A 24669-nucleotide genomic window follows, 5' to 3' on the forward strand; every position below is an offset into this window, starting at 1 on the left:
GCTTCCGCACAGCGTTTTGCATGAGTTCAATTAGCCTAACATAACATCCAATATTAAGGTGGAATGAGAATGCACGTGCGTGTACAGACTAGTAGACAGAAATTATGTGTTTATGGACAGGTGGAAAAAAAAAAAAAAAATCAACCTACACAGGCAGGAAACTGAGAATAAATGCTAGTGTCACATGCTGCCAAGAGGGAAGAGAAACCATTTCCTCCCAGACACTCAAACTGACTTCGAAGCTCTCGGAAGGTTATTACTCTTCAGGCTAACTGAACAATGCCAACCCTCCCAAAACTCACCAAGCACCCCAAGTACAATGTTTAACCCTTTAATAAGAACCCCATTAACAACCCCCACTCACCACAACGTCCTGGGCCACTGCTCCAGGTCCCCAGGGCGGCAGGTGGCTGCCCTTTCTTCGGGCACTTGAGGCAAGCATGACCTCTCCTTCCTGAGCTAGCTGCTTTTGATAAAAAAAAAAAAAAATGAACAGGCCAGGAGGTTTTACTTGTCTCCTAGGCCTGGCGGAGCCGAGCCCCAGCGCCCCCCAACACCAGGGGTGTGCCACACATCCCCTCTCCCTCCCCGCCACCACGGGAGGAAACCACACGGGTGTCAGGGCTGGAGGTTTATAGAAGGGAGAAACGCTGCTGGCACGGGAGGAGACCGAGAGGACCTGAGGATGAAGCTGAGGGGGGGGCTGAGAGGGGCTGAGGGGACACCGAGAGGGAAGCTGAGAGGGGCTGAGGGGACTGGAGAGACCTGAGGGGGCTGAGGGGACCGAGGCGCGCGCACGCCCTCGCGCCCATCCCGCGCCCGGAGGCTCGCGCCGCCGCGCCCGTGTGAGGGCGTGGTCAGGCCTCCGGCCGCCCTCCAGGCAGCCCCACTTTTCCGCCCCCCCAGCTTAACGCGCACCGTCACGTGTTCCTGGAGCCGCAAAGCAACGACGCTTTTGCGACAGGGTGACAGCCAAATGGTGCGACATCCGCGGCGGCCGGAGGAGCAGCAGCAGCAGGAGCAGCCGCGGCGGCCGCTGCCGATCGCTGCCAGGGCCGAGCGCCGCGCCTGGGCGGGGGAGCGCAGGGCGGCCCGGCGGGGTCGGCACCGCACCGCGACCCCCATGAGAGGAGGAGGAGGGGGGGCAGCGGCAGCAGAGTCCCCCCCCTGAGCAGGGAGCGCTCCCCCCGCCCCCCGATGCGCCCTTAGTCCCGGCCCCGGACCCGCCTCCCTCGCTCCCCTCCCCGCCGGCGGCGGCGGCGGCAGCAGCAGAGCAGCAACGTCCAGGTGCGGACTTCAAACCCCAGCGCAATGGCGTCCAACGCGGCCGAGAGGGAGATCCTCTTCACCGAGCTCCAGGTAAGCGGTGGCGTCCCAGCGGGCACCGCCCCAGCCCCGCTCCCCGCCGGGCGGGAGGATGGAGGAGCTGCCGCTGCCGGCCCCGCCGCGCCCCGCCGCCCCCTGCCCGCCGCTCGGCGCGGAGCGGAGCGCCCACCCCACCCCACCCCACCCTGCGGCCGGGCCCGGGAGGCGGCGGAAGCCCCTGCCCGCCCCAGGCCTCTTCCCGCCGCTCTCCCCCGGGAGCCGAGGCGCCGCCGCCCGGGCACGGCCCCACCCCGCTGCCGGCCGCGACCCGCTTTTGTCTGCTCTCAGCTCCCTCCTTCCCCCCGCCGAGCCTCCGGCAGGGCCTGCCCCGGCCCCGGCCGCGGCCCCGGCGGCTGGGGAGCGCCCCCCGCTCCCGCCGCCTCCCGGGCACTGCCCTCGGGGGGCCCGGCCGGAGGGGCTCCGGGCAGCCACCCCCGCCGCTCCGCCCGCCTCGGCGGAGCACAGAGCCTCCCCCCCGCGCATCGCACCGCGCCGGAGCCGCAGCAGCTTCCTTTATGCAGGCCTGGAGCTCGGAGCCGGTGAAGAGAAGAAAATGGTCCGACCGACGCTGTTTGTCACACGGCGAGGGTTTTTGTCACTCCAAACCCCCCACCCAGCACTGTAAAAAGCCCTGAAAACCCAAGGGTTGGTTGTTGCCATCCCTGTAGTTTGACCAGTTTTGGTTGCCTGTGCAACTGTTAACTTTTCTGCTTGTCAGCTGCAGGGTTAGATGAAATTCGGGAGCTTCACTTTTGTGCTCTTATCTTTAAATGTCAGCTCAACCTGCTAGCTCTTCCGCTTCCTTGCCCAAAAGAAAGCTTACTTTTTTTCCTCCCCCCCCCCCTTTTTTTTTTTTTCTTTTAAATACACACTGCTAAATCCATGCAAGCTTTTATGGTTAACCAGGCAGAGAATGTGTCTCTTAGTTTCTTAGTTGGACAGTTAGCCAAAGAAAGAAGTCCATAAATGGATGGCATTGAATTTAATGTTCGAATGGAAATTAGAAAGGCACACTTCAAAAAGGAGAAATTTTGTTTTCCAAATGCTATTAAATTCTCTAATTTTAAATGTTAGTGATGCGCTTGCTTGAGTAACAAAGGAAAAGAAGGCGCAAAAGAGTTGTAGCAGTCTACTTAATATTGTAGCACATGAGATGGCTGAAGGCTAAGAATCCATCTAAATCGCTGAACTTTAATCAGTGGCTCGTAAGTGTCTAGGAAGAATCACTATGTTAATACAAACTTGATATGATGATATATAAGCTGGTAAACCTGTTTGAAGTGGTGAGCTGTGTGAATAAGTAACTGGTAGCATTACAGGTAAGCCAAATGGAAGCAGAATTTCAGTAGAAGTACTGAGAGTGGGGTTTGGATTAATTTAAACAGAAACTAGAAGGGGTTTTGGCTTGGGGGGACTTTTTGTTTTGGGGGGGGGGGGTGGATTGGTTTTACATGGTTTGGGTTTTTCTTTTTTCCTTGGAAGATGAGACTGCTAGTGATATTAACTTAAAAAAAAACAGTGGGCAAAAAGGGGTGGATTGGATCCTTTGGTTGCACCGTCTCTTTTGTTATATGTGGTAACTTTTGTATCGATTAAATACAGTTCTTCTGGCAAGGCAGAAAGGTTACAAAGTTAACATGGAAATCCCAGTCAGGTTTAAGCTTTGTAAACTGCTAACTTTTAGGCATTTTTAAGAGGAACTTCCATATTAGGAAGAACCACTTTAAAGGTGGGGGGGTGCTTTGTTCGCAGTGGAATGTGAAGGCATCAGTATCATTTTTCTTGGGAATCCTTCAAATTACTCTTCATATACCTGTGCATAAAAGCTAGTTTAGTGGCATGTTCCCAAGGTAAAGGGAACTACAGTGAAGTGCAAGATACGCCATTTCACTCGTGTTTCCTCAGGAGGAAACTTCCTCAATCTAAGGAACCCTGACTTAAAAAGTGCTTATATATAAAACGGCCTTTTGCACATTGCAATCTTGTGCAGAGAGATGAGGAAGTCATAGAATGCATGGCTACAGTAAAGGTCGAAAGCGTCGCATAGCTGGCTTGCTCTGGTATGGTTTAGGTATCTTGCTAATACTCGTGAAAACCTACTGAAAACTAAACCCAGCGTTAACCCCAAGCTTGATCCTGAAGTGGATCTAAAGTGCCAATCAGTCAGTGATCAATATATCACATTGCTTATTGGTATTGTACGTTCTGCATGGACTTGGTTATGACAACCCTGGACGCTCCAGCGTGCCACAAGTAGTTAATTTCATGCAAAACTTCATCCAAACTGAACAGTTAATAAAAGTAGATCAGTAGTCGTGAATCAATTCAACTCTCCTGATATAAAGATTGGCAAACTTTCACAACCACTGACTAACAGGATGTGAGGTGGGTTCTGAGACAACATGAAGAACAAAAGGACAAAATAACTAACTGCTAAGAAGAAAGCAGTAAAACATAGATGTGGCATGTGGATGGGGTTTAATTAAACAGGCCTTAAATAGGCCTTAGATCACACTTCTCACAGTGACAGTTTCATACTTTAAAAAAGTGCCTGTGTATCTGATAGGGCAGTTTCTTAAAAACCTCTGCTAGCAAACATCCACTAGACATTTTTGTCCTGCCTTTCCTACAAAATCTTTTCTCCATTCTTCCTTATCTCGCTTTAAACATTTCACAAATAGTTAATAGGATGTGGAAAGTTATCTCTTGCTTCTAAGAAAGTTTTCAGGTAAGTTTGTTCAAGGTGAAAACTGCAACACTTATTCATCAGTAGTTACCAAATGCATAGTGCAAAATAAAACTTGGCAGTAAGCAAGTCCTCTTTTTTAGTTTGTTCTGTTTTGTAGCTTCACCAGCAAAATTACCTGATTACCAAAGATTGCATAAAGCCAGCTTACCTTTTTATCTCCAGTACAGGCTCTTTTGTAGGAGGGGGAAGGAGCTTGGGTAAGAACCAGTATTGCTGATGTTGCCTTCCCTTCCAAAATTCTGCTGTCCTCCTCTGAGCTTGCATCCTTTTAGAACTTTGTCCGGCAGGTAAACTAGCCTCTCCAGTGCTTTCAGGTTAATCGCACAGCCTTTAACTCCTTGCTTCCTGGTACAAGTAACAACTTTGTTTCCTCATAAAATTACCCTTTAACTTATGATGTAGTAGGCTGTTAAGGCATCCATTAAATAAAACCTTAAGTTTTATACGAAAAAACAGTCATCTTTTTATTGTTATTTAAAAAAGGCAACTTTTTGTGAGGTTGTGTATATTTCCAAAGATGTGCGCTTTCTTGCCAGCGATGACAGATGTCAGTCAGCATAGTAAGTTGTCATGGCTGGGGTAACAAATTATTAAGAGTATTTAAATGAAGCTATTGTGTATGCAAGATGATTGCACTTTTGTACTTCTGGGTGTTCTGTATCGCTTCTTTTCAAGACAGTAACATAAATGTTTTAAACTTTAGACTTCTCTTGCTAATGTTATGGGGTTTATGTCAGGAAAATTCTTAGTTCACTCAGAATTGTGCCACCAAAACAATATCTGTTTAGGGCCAGGAAAAAAAAAAGTATATTACTTTATTACTTGGTTTTATTTGCTTGAATGAAATTGTTTGGTCAAGATAGAGAACTTGGGCTATGCCCCAAAGTAAATAAGCATGTAACAGACCCTCATCTGCTTCAAATGGAAGTGTTAAAGGCTTTACCTGGGATGAGTTTTTGAAACTCGGCCGTAATACATATTTCTAAAATTACAAAACACTGGCGAAAATGTTTTTATTCCTGTATTGGTCAGAATAAAGGGATTTTTTTAATGGATCTTTTGTTTCAGTGAAGCCCTGGTCATGTAATTTTCTGAGATGCTGTACTTGGGAATCTTGAAGCATAAAATTCATGACAGAATCATGTTTAAGGGTCTATGGTAACTTTTTTAAAGCAGTGATGAACAGTACCACAACTGAAATACATGTAAATTATGCTTACACGATGGCACATCCGGTATAGTTTTTAGTTTATTTTTCCGTTTTGTATCTGGGGCGAGAGTATTCTTAAAATGAATATGATTTAAAAATGCTCAGTCTTTTGTTAGTTTGCATGACATAAGTTGGACAGTTGAGTCCTAGATTACAAGACTTTGTTTTATATACCAATGTATATAAAATCAGCAAATGTACCCTGCCGTGTTGGGTTAAACTACTAGTTGGGACTCCAAAGACCTGCATTTCGTTCCTGGCCGCTCTGCTCTCAGCGAGGTGACATTAGGCAGATGACTTTGCTTACTTATGTCTCAGTTTCCCCAGCTTTAGAATAGAGGTAATGATGCTTGCTTTTTTAGAGATAAAAAGTACTGGGTATTTATTATTAGCTGTGGTCAAGTGCCTAAGGACCCCGTAAAAAGGTACGAGTAACCTAATTAATCTGTTTTGAACAGCCATTGTAATTAGGCTGAACACTCAGCAGTAAGACTGCCTTCAAATACTGTTCAGCTAGGACAGATTAGCCTCAAATAATTTTGAATTACTCTTGTTTCTTCAGAAAATGTCACATTAAAGTGAAAATATCTCTACTAGTCTACTGCAGTTTAAACATGAAAATGTGTGTACAGCTGCCTGGGACTTCTCAGGTCCCTACAAACGCTTCCAGAGCTGGTGAGTTTAGGGAAGCACTTCACCTTTTTTTCCATTTGTGGATATATATTACTTTTTAAACAGTACTCTGTTCAAAATTTGTATTAGTAAAATATACATCCTGTTCTCAGTGGAACATAAACAGTCCTTAAAATACCTTTAGGTGGGTGCACAGATGGGGGTTTTGCTTTTGTTTTGGTTTGGGTTTTTTTCCATCTTCTGAATTCTGTCAGTCTGCCTGTTAATATGGGAACTTACACATGATGTAGACTTGTATATGTTTGACTGGATTTTATCAGAGCAGATATCTTTCTAAGGCCTAGATCTGTTATTCTAACACAAGATAGATTATCAGCGATGGCTATAGAGAAAAGTATATTTAGTTACAGTATGTGTAACAGCTCTGCTGGAACAGTTTTGTACATTATGAATGCTCATTCATTACTATGTAACCTAAAATCTGTAGTAGAATAACTGGATAAACATGTCCTTTACATTGGGAAACAGTGGTTTAAGGGCTTAATGATGGGATTAAGAATCTCTTCGTCAATGTCTCAGTGCTTTGCTGAATTGGAGACTAAAACATTACACGGCCTCTACTTAGAATCAGAGGAACAAAGCCTTGTGGTGCTGCAGCGCGAGGGTCTCGGTCCGCTTTTTGGGTTTGCTTTTTTCTAGAAACCACTTGTACAACTGGTACAAATTGGTTGGTGGTGGGCTTTTTGTTTGTTTTCTCTGTGTGGATCCAGTAAGTGAATGGGTTCCGGAGTGGACTGAGCTGAAGCATCTCTCGTGAGACATTGCTCTGTAGCATGGGCAAGGCATTTGTATGGTACTTTGAAGCTGTAATTATTAATGTTTGGTCTGCGATTCCCAGCCCAAGCAGAATAGCTTCTTTGCTAGTTCTTTGGGTTTGGTTTTTTTTGGGGGGATGGGGGTGGGGGGTAACCTTTGTTCTTTAAAGAAAGGATATTCATGTTTTAGGATCCAATCCATGACTTCTGTTACTTTGAGGTACAATTCGGAAGTACTACGCTGAAACAGAAACTAGTAGTGCCATTGGGTAACAAAATCCTTTGGGCCTGTCCTTATAGTAACATTATATCTGATTAGTTTGTTTATTTGAACTGCAGCAATAGAATTGTGTCACAATGACACAAGTCCACACCGTTTTTTTTCTGACTGCCATTTTACAGTTAGTGATTACTGACTGTGTTTGACAGCTCACCACTGAACTGAACTACTTGCATGGCAGTCTGGGTGTCCATCCTACGGAGCAAAGTTCTGCTCTGTGGGTTTTGTCACTGCGCTTCGTGCTTTCCCAGACCTTCAGGAATTCTGTGACCGCGTGTCAAACTAATGCAGTTTTGTGGCATCCGTCAACTTTGCCGGCGCAACTTCTGGCAGCTGGCGAGGAGCTGAGCTCTGCGGTGAGCAGGCAGTGCTATGAACAGGATAGTAGCCTGCAGCTGTAGGCTGATGTTCAGCTAAATGGACCAGCTCTGCTGGGAATTCTGCTGCTGTTGTATTGTGGGTAATAGAAGAGGCTGAAATCAATCTATTCAGGCTAATGGATTTAACTTCACAAAAAGGGTGAGTTAGAGAATTCACAGGATCAGTTACTCTGGCTCAGCTGCGGGCCCACCAGCTGTAGGAAGTGCTGATCTGATGGTTTTTTAAGAGTAGGCCACACCTATTTTTCTTGATATTAGGTACAGATGCAGGTTCCTATACTGTGTACCGACATGATGCCTGCTTTGGCTGTAGTTCCTGTTTGCTGCTACAGGAACTGTACAGAAGTACAGAGCGCTTCTGGAGTGGATGCACCATGGTGGCAAGACTCTGCTCTCGTCAGCGTAGTGTCGCTTCTCCTGGGCCAGGGGGAAAAACAGGAATGTTAGCATAAGTGTAGTTTTGCTAGGACACTGCATCTGTCCTTTGTTGTTTATTATAGATATCTAGGTAGCTATCAGGTACCAAATAAGACATGATTGACTGGGAAGGGCTGGGCTATAAAAGGTTAATATATGCCAATTTTCCTTTTCTTTTTTGGTGCTATAAAGAAAGGTTGGTACATGGCAGGACCCAGGGAGGGTTTGCTCTGGCCCATTATGTGAATCAGGGAAGTTGGGCTAGGTTGGTAAAAACCTTAATGTGGACATGACTAAATTAGTTAGTTTTTTCTGGCTCCAATCTGTGGATTTCTTTAAGCCTGACTTTCTTCACTGGAGATGTATTGGTTTTTAAATGACAGAGAATTTCTGACTTGTTCTCTAAATAACTACAGATTGGAGAGCTTTAATCAAAAGCTTATAGTATCTGTTTCATGTCTGTCGTCTTATGTATGGTTGTCTGGTGCTGAAGCAAACTGGGTTTTCTGCTGAGGTTTTTTCAAACACTTACTATCCTGCAACAGGGTAGCAGGGCTCATAGATTTTAAGTTTCCATTAAACACAAGCACGTGTTAACCTGAAAAATGAAAGTAGCAGAACCAGTGCTATTTCTGTTGAGAAGAACCAGGGGCACAGCTTTCCACTAACTTTCCACAACTGTTATTAGAGTGTCACAAAGTATAATAGGTGGCAGATCTATAGCCAGGAGAAGGCATAATTAAGTCTGCAATACCAAGGTGCTAATAGATTGTATCAGAGTTCTGAGATAAATCACAGGGATAACGTGGGGCTCTGTCTGTCAGTGTGATAGAAACGCTTGCAAGCAGATCATGTCAGAAAGGAGAAATTCTCACGTGGATTACTACAACAGTAGTAGTTTTCTTAGTGCTGGGCCTTCAACCCGGAGAATATTGCTCAACTCTTGGAATGTAAGGGCTGATGCACCTTTTTTTGTTATCTCATAAAAGTTAATACTGAAAGGGCTTAAAGGTCACTGTCATGTACAATTTCTTTATGAAATTTAAAATACATGCACATAAACTTCATAAGTACATATGTAACATCCTTCTGTGTGCTCACATATGTTAGAGTATTGAAATAAATAGGCTATTAAAAGGAACAAGAGCTAATAGTAAGTGTAATTGTTATTTACCTGATTTGGAAACAGTACTTGCCAATAATTGTGGTGCTTAGCTGCTCTGAAAATATTTTTCTATCTGTCTGTATGTATGTATATAAATTTTTTTCATGTATAAACTTCATGTAACTTTTGAGGAGAAACTGAGAGTTGGTGATTAAAAGAGGCAGAAAAGTCTTTTTTCTTAAAAAAGTCCCAAACACAAACCACCTAATTGAACAGGAAATAATATTAATGATACAGCTTAGTATATCGCTGGCACTATGCTTTGCTTATGAGCTAAGGAACTTTAACACACGTGTTTTTGAAAACTGTCAAAAAGTATATGCAGTCTGGGCTTTTTGTTGCAGATCGCTAAGACACAAGGCAGTTTTGTGACGTAGATCTAGGACAGAAAAGTTCTAGTTGGTTCATTGACCACTCTGTGTGCTGGAACCGGAAGCTTTGCCTGAACTGACTTGAGGCTGTTGTTCAAAGGAAGTGTCAGACTCCATCCGCTGGTACGGCCGCTGAAAACAGGCGTGTGTCATGTTGGGTTGCTTTGCTTTTGCAGACAGCTCTACGGTGAACAGCTGTTGTTGTTAGTTTTGTTTTGCTGGGGGGTTTTTCCCCCCTAAATCAGTTTTCAGCCAGATCACATTCACAGTCCGGTTCACTGTGTAGCCATATAAAGGTTTGTACTGGCATAGCTGATAGCAAATGGTCTGGGGCAGGAACAAAGTGTTAGGGGAGGTTAGGACTGCCGGTTCTTCAGGGTGCTTTTTTTGCCTGCAATGCTGGTTTATGCAGTAAAATGTTTATCAGATTACAGGCTGAGATTTACTCTCCTGTGTGTGGCTTAGAGCTAGGGACTGTGAAGAGAGTCCAGTTCTGCTGCAGATGAATATACAGATAATGAACAGTCCATGCACTGTGTATGGCAATTCTCTAGCTTCGCATTCTCCAAGTGCAAGGTCTCACAATATGCTGCCTGTGACCCGAAAAAAACCTGCTTCTCTGAAAAAAGCATTGAAAATAGAATTGTTTTGGACATGATGCATGGACAGAAGATGTAGTTTCATTTAGTTTGATGTTGAAGGTTGAGAACAGTGTTATGGTTTTGTGGTAGCGTGCTAGGTGAATGTGGGGATGTGACCACAACTTTATTTGTTAGCGCTCACAAGTTGCTGTTAAACCTTTTATACACTCCAGGCAAGGAGTGGTTTTGAAACATCTTGAGTCTTTTTGCTGTTTCTCTAACTTAAGTGAAAGAAAAAGTCAGCATACAATTGAAACAGATGGGATCGTGTTTTGGAGGGAAGACAACTTATGGTGCCAATAATAATATAAAATTACTGTCCATAAAGATAATAGTGTGAGGTATTACAGTTTGGTATTAATACATTTGTCAGTTGCTGAATAGTTCCATAACTGTGAACCACTTGAATATTTAGTAGGAAAAAGCCCCAAACAATGAGTTAAACGTTTGCAACAACAGAATGCCTCCTAATGGTCACATGAGCATCAGTTAAAGCACCACTTAGAGGACTTTGAACTACTGTGTACGAGACTGATGCTGTGCTTCAGAGGCCTAGCCAAATTTTTTGGGGAAAAGCCCTGAAAATACGGTGCAGAAATAACAAATTTGAGGTAACAAAGTGATTAAATGTTTTCAAAGTTCTCATGGTATTGGATTAATTTTCAGAATTATCAATTCTTTCTCCTTCCACCCATTTACTAACTCTGGGTGTGTTGTCATCATAACTCAGCTATGTCATTAGAATATTGGAAGTTTGTTTTGTTTTGTTTTTAAATTTGCGCTGTTGGGGTGAAGGATTATCTTTAGAATAAACAAGAAGAGTGTTTTTGGTGATTCCAGATGTTCCAAAGCTCTCTACTAACAACTGGCTTGTTTGTTTAATGTGGGCAAGAAACTTTATGCCAGTCCTTAGATAAATGGAAAAAACTTGCTTAGTTCTCCTCTTCTGCAGTAAGAGGAACATAACCCCTTTTACGATAGGCTCTAGGGCTTACACTGTTTACGCCACTTAGGTTATTAGATACGAGAGTGAAATTCCTCTTTCATCGTTGTGATGCATGTTATCTTATCACTTGGATTTCTAAGTAACGTAAGTCCAAAAGCCTCCAAAGCTATTATTAAGAATTTAGGAGGAATGCAAATTGGCTGTGTGGCCTTTTGCTTTTTACAAGCCTAATATGTAAAACCATCCACTGCTGTTCTACTTCATGTGTTTGTTTATACAGGAAGATGTTGCAAAACAATTAAGTGGAATGTGTTTTAAGAGGATGTTCCTTTTATAGACAGATCTGCATATGACATGACAAGATTATTTCTTTCCTGATTCTCAGATTTTGTTGGCTAAAATTGTAAGACAAATGATGACAAAGTGTCAGATTTTCTTAAAAATAAAAGGCAAAAGTACCTTACTAACATCTAAAGTTGTAAGGGTGTATGCTACTGACAACCTGTCCGGAGCACGTGGGAACTACCCGGGTGTAATGGGGTGGGGAGAGGGAATACAGGAAACTAGATTCTAGCAAAAGGTTATAGAAGACAGAGTTAGACTCAAGGCAGGGTTTCAAAGTCTTGTATTGAAAAGTACCAAAATAAGCATACTACAGATCTACAGAACATTTTAAGATCAGCAAGGCCTTTTTGTAGGACATGTTCTAAACTTAGTGGCAGCAGTAGAGAAGTAAAAGTACTGTAAATCGTACATGCCTGACTACTAGTGTAGCATTCTTGAACTGCTGCCCATTTAGGACTCGGCAATCTCCTTTAATGGAAGCGTGTTTTCTTCAATATTTGAGTTTGTTTATTGCTTATTTATAAGCTCGTATGAAGCCGGTGTTTTAGGCTGAGAATGACTGGATGTTAAAAAGTTATCATTTGCAATCTATCATATCTGTATGATTAGAGATCCTCAGGAAGATTATTTAAATTTTATTCTTGAAACTTAACCCATTATTTAATGATTTTTCTACAAGTTGCTAGGATTTGTCTTCAGTCTCTCATCTCCTGAAGAGATGGAAATGTGATATTTTGAAATTTAAAACAGGTAGTACTTTAATATTAGAACAAAATCACTTATTTGAGAGGGTTTCTAATTGTTGTTCTCTACACCTTTATTTATACCAGTTAATCTGAGTCAAACTAAGTATTTGTCAAGTATGGGAGGAAAAATGTCATCAGTTTTAACGACTCATCTTTATCAAGTTGGCTCAAATACAGTTCCTCATCACATAAGCCACTTCACAAACTGGTATCTAAATCTGACTTTTTTCATTTTGTATGTGCACTTTTCAAATAAAATGAGTATCTATGGCAAAGCACGTGGCATTCAGCAGCAGCTCATTTCTGGTTTGGGGGCAAACGCCTTCCTTGAATTCTGCCTTTCATTGTAACATACTGCAAAATACGGAAACAACTTATGATTGTTAATCTAAATGCTTTAGGAATTGGTGTTCACCTGTATTAGGATTCTGTACAAGAGTGCCAGTGAATGTATTCTCAAGCTTTAATTCTAACAGAATTTTAAAAATCCTTAGTAGTTTCTTAAGTGCAGGAGGAGAAAGAACATCTGTCTGCTGTAGAGTAGTATTGTCTTCTATTCTTCAGGTTAGGAGCCAGCACCAATATTAAAGTGTTCTTTTTTGAAGTGTTTCTTTTTGATGGGAGTAACTCAGTGACATAGTCAGGGCAGCGGCTGCTGTACACATGGGAATTGGTTTCTTTAACTCCAGTTTGATTCTTGAACCAGATGACCTTGGGTATGAAAGAAAAGCAAGGGAGATACAAGTTCTGTGAGTGGTCTCCCATTTTTGTAGCTCTTTCCTTTCTATAATAGACAATACTGTTTTATGGGCTCAAAAGTAACATTTAATTTCTTTAGCATTTGCCTGCCCTCCTGTCTGTTGCATTTACTTGAATTAATTTACTGTCAATTTAAGGTCTATACAGTACTGGAAGTAAACAGATTTTTAAAACTTAACTACAGGTATCCATATTCTAAATTTCTAAACTATGCTGTTGATTTATTTTCTTCTTGACTTCCATCTAGCTGTAATATTCTCTGCAGACTTCCTTCACTAATTTCTGTCTTGCACTTTGCCAACCATGTATGTTGAAAATGAAGATGTTTGTGATTACTTTTATTAATTTTTCCACTGTTATAAAATCATCTGTCTGCTGTCCTGAAGTATTTAAGGGTTTACTTATCGCAGTGAATATACTTGAAGCTTAGTACGTAGTCAAGTACGTCTACTGAGCAATGACCATTTTGGTGGCACATACTGGGAATGATCAGAGGTGCCACTGCCTCCCTCAGGGTTAGCAAAAGGAGAAGGGACGGGCTGGCTGTGGTTCTGGCATTTTCAGAAAACGGGGAGAACCTGTGTCTAGGCAGAAGCATTGGCTGTACCCCAGAATGTTTGCAATAATGCCAGTTCATTGCATCCTGGCTAGGTAAAACAGTGGGAAGGGTGTGAAAAAGAAACCAATAATGCTCAGAGAGGTCAGAGAAACATACAGTTGAGAGGATGCTAGCCTGAGCTAAATATAGTATCTTATTTTGGAAGATGGTGTAGACAGATTGAGACTGAACTTTATCTTTGTGTGGCTTAATTTCTTTTTTATTTTAGAGATGACTCTTTATTTTTCTCCTGTGTCTCTTGACATCTTTAATAGAATGCTTGAGAGATCCTTAAAAAACACACACCCACACATACAAACCAACCCTGCCCCCTTTCAAATACCGCTAGGAAATAGCCACCACCTCCTAAAATTTAAGTTTCTGTCAGAATATGCTGGTCTCTTTGATCAAGTAGAAGTCCTCCTGCTGGCATGTTTCAGTCAAAAGTTAGTTTGTATATTTTTTCTCTCCTAAAGATGACATGCTTTAGATTAGGTAGCTCATTACAGAGGAATACATGGTAGGTACTCCTGGGAATGCAACAGGTTAAACTTCAACCATAAATAGCTTCTGACTGCAGTGATTTCTTTCTTTAGCTTAAAGGACTTCTTCATGAAGGTTTTGCTGAATGTCATATCTAGAGTATTTTTTTAGCTCTTGGTTATTAATAAAGCAGAATATTCTACTTCTTTTAACATATTTTTCATGCTACAGTTTCGATTACTAAAGGTTTTTCTCAGGCTGCTAACTAAAATGCTTCTGAACTGGAATGAAGTGGAAAACTTCTAGCCTTGAAGAATGTCTTGAAAGTTATGAACATATCAGAGTCAGTTACACTGGAATATTGGCAACAAATATTCCTAGAACGTTTTTTTTTTTAAATTGTGTGTGTGAAAGCTATTGTGTATATATGCCCTATAAAATAGGGTGAGGCTTTTAACATTAAAAAATGGATCAATTTAGGATAAACAGAGGTTAAATACCACGTTCAAGTTTCCATTCACATGACTGGTGCTGGAAAACACATAGAATGCATGTGTAATCTTACCCACTCTGAAAAAGGAAGGACTTTGAAATCACTAACAAGTATGCCTCATTGTGGGCTTTCTGAATACTCAGCGGTGTAAAATGCAACATAGCATTCCCCTAGTTTAATGCAGTTGTAAGGTGCAAACTTTCTACTGTTCTTATGTAAACTTGGGTCTATAGTATATCCTTTAAGATCTACTTTTATAGGCCCATCTATACATGATGCATTGAAAAGCTGATGGTTTATGCTGCTTTATTTCTGTTACGTTACAGGGCTCATTGGTTATTGGTTATTTTGAAACTGATGCTTCCCATTTTCAATTTAGCTGATATTGAAACTGTGCTGGTAACTAGAGCTAGATGGAAGAGTCCTACACAAGTATGTATGCAAAACAGGAAACAGCTTACTTGGGAGATGGTACGGAGAGAGAACATAAAGAGTAAAACTTACTAAATGAGCATTAAGAAATCGTTGAGCTAAAATCCTAGTCTTTTTCAGCTCTTCTCACTCTCAACTTCATATAAATGTCAGAGGTTCGTTTTTGGGTTGTAAGAAGGTAGATTTGGATGACTCTACCACATGTCAGTGGGGGATCAGAGCTCATAAAATAACTAAGAAAATGTAGGAAGTTTTTAAAACCAAAACTTCAGGCAGATTTGTATTTTGAAATGTAGATGCATTAAGAATTTTTTGTAGTCCACAAAATCAGTAAGTGAAACCACCGGCCTCTTTTTATCGCTATTGCATATCAAGCCATTAAGTCAGGGGTTTTTCTTTTTGCTTGTGTTATAGGTTAAGACAGGCTCTGTTTCTTCATGACTTCTCGAATACCTAGGGAATTCTTAAATAGCAAATGGGCAGTAAGGCCCAGTGAGAAGTTTCCTACCATGTTTTAAGGGGCAGAGAAAGAAGGGTTGCAAAAACACTATTCAAATGTATCACAGTATGCATCAGTGATGCTCTGTAAAAGTCTCAGACAAATGGGGATGTGAAGTAATGCTTCTATAAATAACTCTGTGTTCATCCATAAACTTTTACTGGAAAGGCATGGAATGAGTTGCCTGCATCTCTGCAAGCGGAATTTTGGGTGTGGCAATACTTATCCGCAACAGTGAAAAGTGATCTTTTCTACTGACCACCTGTAAAGATGAGGAAGGGATTTAAGGTGGCTTTTCCATCCTTCTTTTACTGCTGGAGACGAAAACACGAGCAGCATTTCCAGATGGTTGGGGTGTAGGGTATGAACTTAACTAACCTCAGATATAATAGCCAAAACTACTGTGAGAGAGTTCTCTGTTGTAGACTATAAAGAAATAGCTCCTTGGTACAAATACAAACATACATCCCGTTCCTGCAGTAACAGATTCAGCTACCAAGCTGGGGAACCCATAACCTGTGGTGAAGGCACCCTTGCACAGTCCTAGAAAGCAAAAAAAAAAAAAAAAAAATCTGGTTCCTTCACCAAGATCTAGCATTTAGCCACTTGGCCTGTTGCCTCATAAAACAGATGTTAGTAGTATCTCTGATATGTATTGCTGCATTTATAATGTGCAAAATAGTTGGCTGCTAAAGACGATGGCTTAATTAGAGTGGAATGTAGACTCAGCTCTTCCATTAGTCTTGCAATGGCTAAAAATAGCTCCTGTAAAATATAGTAAAGTTAAATGGACTAACGTTATTAGTTGTCTGTGCTGAAAGTGGAATTCCCAGAAACAGAGACTTATATTTTTTTTTCCCCAAAATCATAATTATCCATCCCAGAAGCGGAGATTCTCGTACATGGATCACTTTGTGCTTTTCAGATTAGAGAAACCAGTGTGTTGTTCTTTAACAGTGTCCTGGCACTTGTATGTATTATAGTGAAATTCCTGTTTGCTAGCTGAAAATTTCTTTTATGTCATTTCAGTGATTTAAGATTTTAACTTGCAGTGGAAGAACAGAGAAGTCCCAAATTGTACTTACTTGTTTTTGTAGCATTCTCCTGGAGTTTAGTTAGAATGCGTAACACTCTATGTGGCACCACTTACAGATGTGGCAATAGCCGATATTGTGATCTGTGGATGAACAGAAAGGTCAACCTGTTGCATTATCTGAGATAGAAAATAATACCTTTTGATTAGGTAACAGTAGCTATTATCTAATTCATTTTTATTACTATAGTAAGAAAACCACCTTACAAATGGGAGTGGACCTGTTTGTCATTAAGTATTAATAACTGGGGTTTGAGTTCCTTGGGGTTTTATTTTAATATTTCTGCGCAGTGATTAAAACTTCTTCACAAGCAGGAATTTCACCACACATGTTTATCTTAATGTTAACATTACAGCTGTTGAAAATGTATAGCTATGTTAAAATGTCAACTTTAAGGTAAGTATATTTTTTGGATGCATGCCTAAGAAACTGTCACCTTTGTACAGTGTGCATTGTGTTTGAGGGGGAGTTATCAAAGTCATAAGGCACGATTGTGACTCATGTCTGTTGACTGACCTTTTTACCTTTGAAAATCTCTTCTACCAAATTAAATATCATATCCTGTAGCTTGGATAAGAGTAGCAGTATCTTTTCCAACATGTTGAGCTATATGTGTAATATTCTGCTCAGAATGTTAGACAAAACTAGGCAAGTCTTTTATGTGAGAAAAGGAACAATAAAACTATTTATACTGGGGTGACAGCCCCAGTATACTGCTGCAGTATACTTTCTGTAGCAGCAGAAGTGCTTTATTTTAGGTGTTTGCTTTAACGCACACTTCAGATACCTTACTGGTTATGTTTTATTTGCGAAAGGGGGAGAGTGTTTCTCTCTTGTGAAGAGATTACTAATTCCTGTATTACTAGTACATAGAGGCAAATTCACCACACATTTGCATGACCTTAGCTTTATCTTAAATAGTTCTCTCTCTTCAGTAAGTTATGTTGGACTTGAAGCGTTTCAGAGCAGTAAAACAACTGCTTGCACCAAACTTGAGCATAATGTAACTACAGAGAAATCAATCAAGTCAAACTGAGCCAAGTCTGGTGATACGAATTTCTCTCAAAAAAATCTTGGTTTAGTCCCTAGCAGTAATTCAAAATGAGTGTATTAATTTCTAAAAGACATGGATACCATGCATTACCCATATGTAGTGTTTGGCAAGAATATTAAAATATACATTTTTTTAAAAAGTACATACTGTATATATTCAAGAAATAATTCTAGACCATTAGGATGAAGTTGTTCATATATTTACGTGGAACAGAAAATTACAGATGTTACCTTGAAGAAAACAATAACTCTGTGTTTATTTGAAAGTGTTTAAAATAACAAATGAACAAACCAACCCCAGAACCTAGATCCGTTTCAGTGCTAATTTTTGCTATCAATTAAAAAATTTAAGGCTTTTTTCAAAGCAGCCTCAGACTGTCAAACATACAAAAATAGTAATTTCTCTGCTATTTACCAGTCCTCACATTTTTATTTGTGTAACGGGATCTTAAGAATTTTTCCCCAAAGTGTGTCTCAAAAGAAGACTAAATTTTCCAAATTAAATTCAGAAAATGCCAAATAAGTTTGTGGATGGAATTCCTGCGTTGGCAGGAGGAGATATGACACACATGCATGTCCATTTTCGCTGCCCACTCCAGTACGTTAAGAGTTCAGCTCCAGTTCAGAATCTGTGACTAAGGGACTTCTTTTCTAAAACCACATTGTGCTGCTTTGAACTTGCTTCTCTTTCATTTTTTTGAACTGTAGTTTTAGTCCACCTAGTTTTCCATATCTTTTAAACAGGTGTGCGTGTGTGTTTATTGCATTATGAATACATCCTATGATAATGTTACAGGAATTAGGTGAGAAATTATCATTTCAGTGCTTCTACTGCATGCATCTAGGTGAGGCTGTGTTTTAGGGAGAATTACTTCAGTCGTCTTGGCACAGTTCTATGATACATCATTATTGGAGATAGTTCCAGCATGCAGTATGGTATTAACAGTTCATAAAATCTTTTTCCCTGTATCTTGAAAGAACTCGTTTGTATTTTGGCATTTAATAGAGCTTCTACTACTGTGTGTGGTCTGCTTGGAACCATATTAATTATGTAGAATGCAGTTTTCTTCTGAATATGTATTCTGCTTGTTTATCTTGTTATACTAACTCAGTTTCTGTAGCACCACTGATCATCATTGGTACTTCGCATGCACTTAAAAATTAGAAGATAAATTAAAACGAAGACAGCAAGGTCTCTCAGAGAGTGGAGGAGTGGTGGTGTTATAGGCGTAGTATTAATGCTGACGTTGTTACTGGGCACGTGTAAATAAAAGTTGTGACAGCAGGCCCCATTTGTCGTAACGGGGATTCGCGCTGTTTCTTTTGCACATCCGAAACTGGAGAGGGTAAGGTTTGTTTCCGCTGGAATTTTTTGGCTGATAGTAGGAAGTTGAAGTTACAGATGAAAGCTTGCAAATTGCTGAAGTGTCTGTACCACGCCTGTTGCCGGAATATCTAGTCACACTTCTTGGATGCTGTAGCCATCCGCCGATTTCAGATTCGGGTGCTCACAGCTAGTGCCGTGCCATAGCCTCCGAGTCCTCGCAACCATGGGAAAAGTGATTGTGGGGATTTTCTTTCAATGTCGTATTTCTTTGTAAGCCTCCTTGCAGATCCTCCTCTTAGAATAAAACCATTGGGAGCTGCTACAATAAGAAGCAGCCAAAGGAAGCATTTCTTCAAACGTTTTCCTTCTCTTCCACAGAAAGCAAATCTCTCTTATGCCACTTTCTAGAATCGATGTTGGCACAGCACAGACACAGCTCCGGTTCTGTAAGCGAGTCTGTGCGGCTCTAGGAGCGCCTTTTCAGGAGCATGCTTTTTGCGTTAATAAAAGCGGGCCAAATCGGGGTTGATAGCAAGGAATCCCCAGGGAATTTTATTACCTGTTTAGGTGCGATGCTCTGGCTGAGGCAAGGCACGCAGCTTTTCATACAGGTGTTGTAGGACTGAGTGCTGCAGCCCAGCAGCTACCGCGTGATTAAAAGCTAACATTCCTCCTGAAGTGTTCATCACGGCAACAGCTCAAACTGGGAGAGGGACAGAGGGGACCAGCTGATTGAGGACTGTAGGTTGGACATCCTTATTTTAAAAAAAACAAGGTGTTCCTTAAATCTATTTCATCTTTTACAGATTCAGCCAGGCACTCGCTGTTTGCACGCAGGAATTGAACCCCATTTAATCAGCGTCCTACTTGAATTCATCCACATATGATGCAATGCACTATGGATATTTGTGCCTTAAACAGCCTCTTGTTACAAAGCAGAGAGCTGTGACTTAGATTAAATTTAAATCCTGATTTGCGGCATGTTAGCACAGCAAACTAATGCCAAAATCTATTAAGCCTCCAAGGTTTTTTTTGTTCTTGACGTTGGGTGAGCGCTGAGATCTTGACCACAATCACATTTGCTTCTGGGCAGGAGGAAATAGTCCATGTAGTTCCAGTAATCCAGACAAGCCGTCACATCTGGTTTTATGAATGACTTCAGGGGGGAAGGGAAGTTTGCAATTGATTAACATTGTTCTTAAAATCAAAGACTACTGTAGTTTCAGGAATTACTATAGTGAGCTTCAGGGACCTTGGCAGTTAGTTCAGAAAAACAACTTTTTCCTTCTCTTTTTTTTTTTTCTTTCTAAAAGATTATTCAGAAAATTATACTGAGACCTAATAGTTTTGAATCTGTACTTCCAGCTCTTCAAAATGAAATTAAAAATTAATAAACATTTAGTCTTTCTGGATTATTATATCTTTTAAATCATACATGGGATGAAAATCCTATTCTTATATTTGATATGAGTATGCTTACATTAAACAGCCAAGCATTTTTACTATACTTGTCAAACAGGTTTTCTTATTGTTTAATTGTCTATTATTGTCTATTGAAGTGGTTACTAAAATTCAAGAGCACATAAAAATGAATGCTAATAGTTTTAAGAAAAAATATACACAATTTTACTGTGAATTTTGATATGGTCTTTTTTATTTCCCTACTCCCTAAAGGCAGGTTGAGTCAATATGAAGTGCAAATAATACTATGCACGAGTACTAATCAGCTGTTAAGCATGCTGTAGTTTAAGGTTCCACTTACCTTTTTATAACAATTCCTTCCGGAAGTCAGCAATTGGAGTTCTTGCCCTATTCAATATTCTCCATGGTGAATACATGGTATAACACAGTGCAGCTATACTGTGTTCTCAGGAGCAAATCTTTGGGAGTTATTAACGCCCAGGATTTTAGCCTTATCTTTTTCTTCTAAGAGGTGGCAATTTGAGAATCTCATTTTGAATTGGAAGTCATTCAGTTTACACGACTTAAGCAGATTCTCTGATATGTTCAGCTTCATGGTACTCTCTTCTATTCAGCCGTACCATTTCCATCGTTCTGCAATTTCTGTTCTTAAATGGGAGTTTGGGTGGTAAATGCAGTTTGGCAAGGCACCTGCTTCATACCGATTTATTTGGATCAGAATTGACCTAAAGAAAAAGTTCAGGGGTCCCCATGGTTTTCATAAACAACATTACTACTCTTCTACCACATCAACCAGAATAGACTCCATGTATTATTAAAAGACACGCTCAGACCACTACCCATTATTTTCAGCAACTATACTTAAAACATTTCCCAGGAGTACAGAAATTGAAGGCTGGCATCTTGAATTCATCTGTGTAAATAGATAGTCTTTGAGCCAGCAATCAAAGCAAGGTTGAGTCATTAGGCCATTGCAGTAGGAAAGCTATATATGTCGGTTCCTTTTTCTTTTTTTTTTTCTCTTTTTTTAAAGCAGTAGTATCTAATTTGTGGTCCTTGATAGTTTATTGTGGTAAACATGGCTTCAGTTTCATTACATGCTGAAACGTTTCAGAAGTCTCCAGTCTGGCTCACAAACATGTATTTTCCCATTGCAAAGAAGTATGCACCACTGCCTCTAATTGCTTTCCATACAGCCCAGAAGCAGGTTGTTACGAGCAGCACCGGGTGCCTGCTGACCTTTGCTGCTGCCGGGGCAAAGAACTGGGTCACCAGCAGGCTGCGGTGGTGGCGGGGAGAGAAAGTTGCTCGGCCAAGTGGTCCAGTCCTGGGACCGCCCAGCAAAGGTTGGCTCATCTCTTTTAACCAGAAAGTCAAAACACTACCGGAATTTAAAAAATAGAAACTGAGAATCAATAACTGCCTGCCCATTCTTTTGTCCTGGATTTCTTAAAGCAGTGGGGCCTGTTCTCTGTTTTGCCAGCAGGAGTGGTTTAGTCATTATCTGCTTCAGAGCATTTCCACTCTTAAGATACTTTATGTTAAATGATTCTGGGAGGGAGAGCAAAGGAAGTGGCTGTGCAAAATCCATCGATGGTTTCTTGGCGTAGAGAACGTGGGTGATTTCGTCTGCCTTTGCACCCTGCCTGCTTGAGCAGAGCAAAGGAAAGGTCCTGAGCCCCACCTCCAACTGTTGTTTCTTTTGACATACTTAACTTTCAGGTTGAGGGGACGGAATACCTACATCCTAATGGATGTGAGGCTCAACCTGGGAGGGAGTTTATCCAAATGGGGAAAATAAGTTTTTGAAAGAATATTCAGCTCTAACAAGAGATTTTAATAGGTTGTCATCAAATAAAGCTGGAATATCCTGTGTTTTAAATCACTGCTCGTTTAAAAGTAGAGTTTGAGTTTGGTGTTTTGGGAGGTGCTTTTTTAAAGAAGAAATCCTACCTCACTTCTCTTACTCAACTATTGTACCCTCTGTCCGGTTGTGTCCATCTTGGCATTATCTCCATTTTAAGATGGAACATTGCTGAGGCTGCTCATCTCTCTGGCATGAGGATCTGTCTCAAACCTTCGTTGCATCCCAGCAGCAAAACACGTCGGTGCAGGAGCAGAGCGACTTTGCTTGCAGAACACGCTCTCGCTCTGCATTCACAGCGACCTTCAGGGTCACCGAGTGCCCAGCTGCCTCCTTGGAAGACGATTTCACAGTGACCTTTGTGCCAGGTGACACATCTAGGTGACAGGATACTTTTAGTTCAAAAGTATAATTAACTCTGGATGACAAGAGAGGCAGGAGTATCACCTGTGGCTTTTGGCAGGATTTAAAGACGAGTGCATAACTGCATAGGCAATGTGACCAGCTTCCAGCATTAGCATGCACACTGTTGAACTCTGAGCTGTCTCAGAAGCAGATTGAAGAAGACCCTGTATCCTGAACCCCTTAAGTCCAGGGACAGAGATGCTGCTGAGACTGCTCAAGCCGAGGAGAACTTTAACTTAATTACTGGAAATTTGGAATGCAAATTACTAATGATCATGGAGATTTAAGTTAATTGAAGACTTGTTAGAGACTCACTATCTGGAACAAGGGCTCCAAAAACCTGTTTATGGAAGAACATAACATTCCTTTAACAGGTGGGATATGGGGCTTGTAGGAGGATAAAAATCTCCCTGTAACAAAATATGTTGTTGTTCAATAGATAAACAATTAACTGAAGTCTCTTTGGGAAACCCTGGTTGAGAATATTTCTTGAATTATTTATATTTTAATTATATTGTTCTGTTTGAGAAGTGTACATTCTTGGCATAACTTTAACATACTTCAGGTGCTATTGGAGTAAGGAATAAAGTTTTTCTTTTTGTTTTGGGATCATTTGGTTTGGTTTTGGTTTGGGGGGGTTGTGTTTTGGTGGGTTTTTTTGTGTGGTGGTTGTTGTGGTTTTTTGTTTGTGCTTTGTTTTTTACATTTTACCACTTGTCTTTTTTCTGCGAACTTTGAAGGAGTGTAATATCATGCTTTGAGGGAGGTAGATGATGAGTTTATCTCTAGGAAGCTTGCAGAACAAGTGCAAAGGATTATGGTTTAAAAATACACACTTTTTTTACAAACACACTTTTGATCTGTGTTTTTAAACCTTAAGTAGTAGTATACTAATCTTGAAGCTCTTTTTTAACATCCTTACTTGTTATGTGTTAGACAAACAGGGAAATCAAAGATCCAAACTAGATTCAGATTTACTTTTTACTTAAATAGTTTGCAATACAGCTGCTATATGAATTTATTTTCAAATTCAGTTGTTTCTCAAAACACCACTCAGCACGTGGTAGTTGGTTTCCTTCATTAAAGATATGAACCTTTGTACTGGTTGCTCATCACTATTGATTATTATTTTTTAAGAAGCTTATTCTTTTTATGTGCCTATATATGGAAACAATGTCATGTATTTCTTAGTACAACTATTAATAGCCTCTCCACATATGCATAATAAATTATTTATTTTAATCTGCACTGCAAGAAGTGTACTTACAGGAATCACAAGTGCACTTTGAGTATAAACTTGCATGATTTTCCCCTTTCCTTTCTTTCTCTGTTTGTCACTTCTGCATTGCTTATTGTCTTTTTCACTGACATACAAATTCTGTGGCAAGATAGCGATTCCGACTACTTTTAATATTTAAGAATCTTTAAGTTGCTAACTTCTTTTGCTAAAAGTAGCAGCTATGGATAGGAATGTTTTAATAAGAGCAGTTTAAAGATGATTTCTTAAACCTGTAAAATGATAGTTAAGGACTAGTAGATTGGATCTTGCTTATAGAAGGCAGTATCACTGGAATGTGCACAGATTGAAATTGTTTGACCAGCTTTATCTGTTGATACGTATGGCCCAGGCACAACCTTCATGATCCTTATTTCCCCAAATTCTTTTGGAAACAAACAAGTCACTGTGGACTATATCTAGAGATCATGTGTTCTGGGATGTTCTGACAGCTCATTAGCCTGATGCTATGCTTGAACTCCCTCCTGAATGTGGTGTTCTGCTGTTCCCTGTGCTGTATTGTTCGTGTTTCCAAGAGCAAATAGTGATGGCAATTAATTTTACACCCAAGACTTTCAACTTCTTAATCATCCCTTCAAATACCTTGCTGTCCAGGCATTTTCTTCATTGTGTTTAAGAAAATTCAGTGTTGGTCTTTGGGGTAGTTATGGACAGATAAGGCCACATATTTACTAAATATATCCTGAATTACGGCTGGATCAGATTCTAAGTTCAGGAGAGCCCTCCTTTGATCTTCACTCACTTAGCTAAGACTTCTTGGGTAGGGCCTAGTGTCTGCTCATTGTACAGGGTCCACATATAAGAAACACAGGAAGTGTTAGTTACGTATGTACTTAATTGTACTTTATTGATGTAGGTTGTATAATATGCCCTTTGTATT

At 40.7% G+C, this 24669-nt stretch overlaps 1 protein-coding gene across 1 annotated transcript in view; it reads left to right on the forward strand.

Annotated features, from left to right (window-relative positions):
* Positions 1 to 966: 966 nt before the first annotated feature.
* PKN2 (protein kinase N2) overlaps positions 967 to 24669 on the forward strand; it is a 56563-nt gene continuing 32860 nt past the window's right edge. Inside the window, exon 1 of the mRNA XM_075098064.1 lies at positions 967 to 1359. Coding sequence (XP_074954165.1) covers positions 1312 to 1359 — 48 coding nt within the window. The 5' untranslated portion in view covers positions 967 to 1311. The remainder of the gene's footprint in view (positions 1360 to 24669) is intronic.

The sequence above is a fragment of the Phalacrocorax aristotelis genome, chromosome 6 (assembly GCF_949628215.1).
Source record: "Phalacrocorax aristotelis chromosome 6, bGulAri2.1, whole genome shotgun sequence".
Lineage (NCBI taxonomy): Eukaryota > Metazoa > Chordata > Aves > Suliformes > Phalacrocoracidae > Phalacrocorax > Phalacrocorax aristotelis.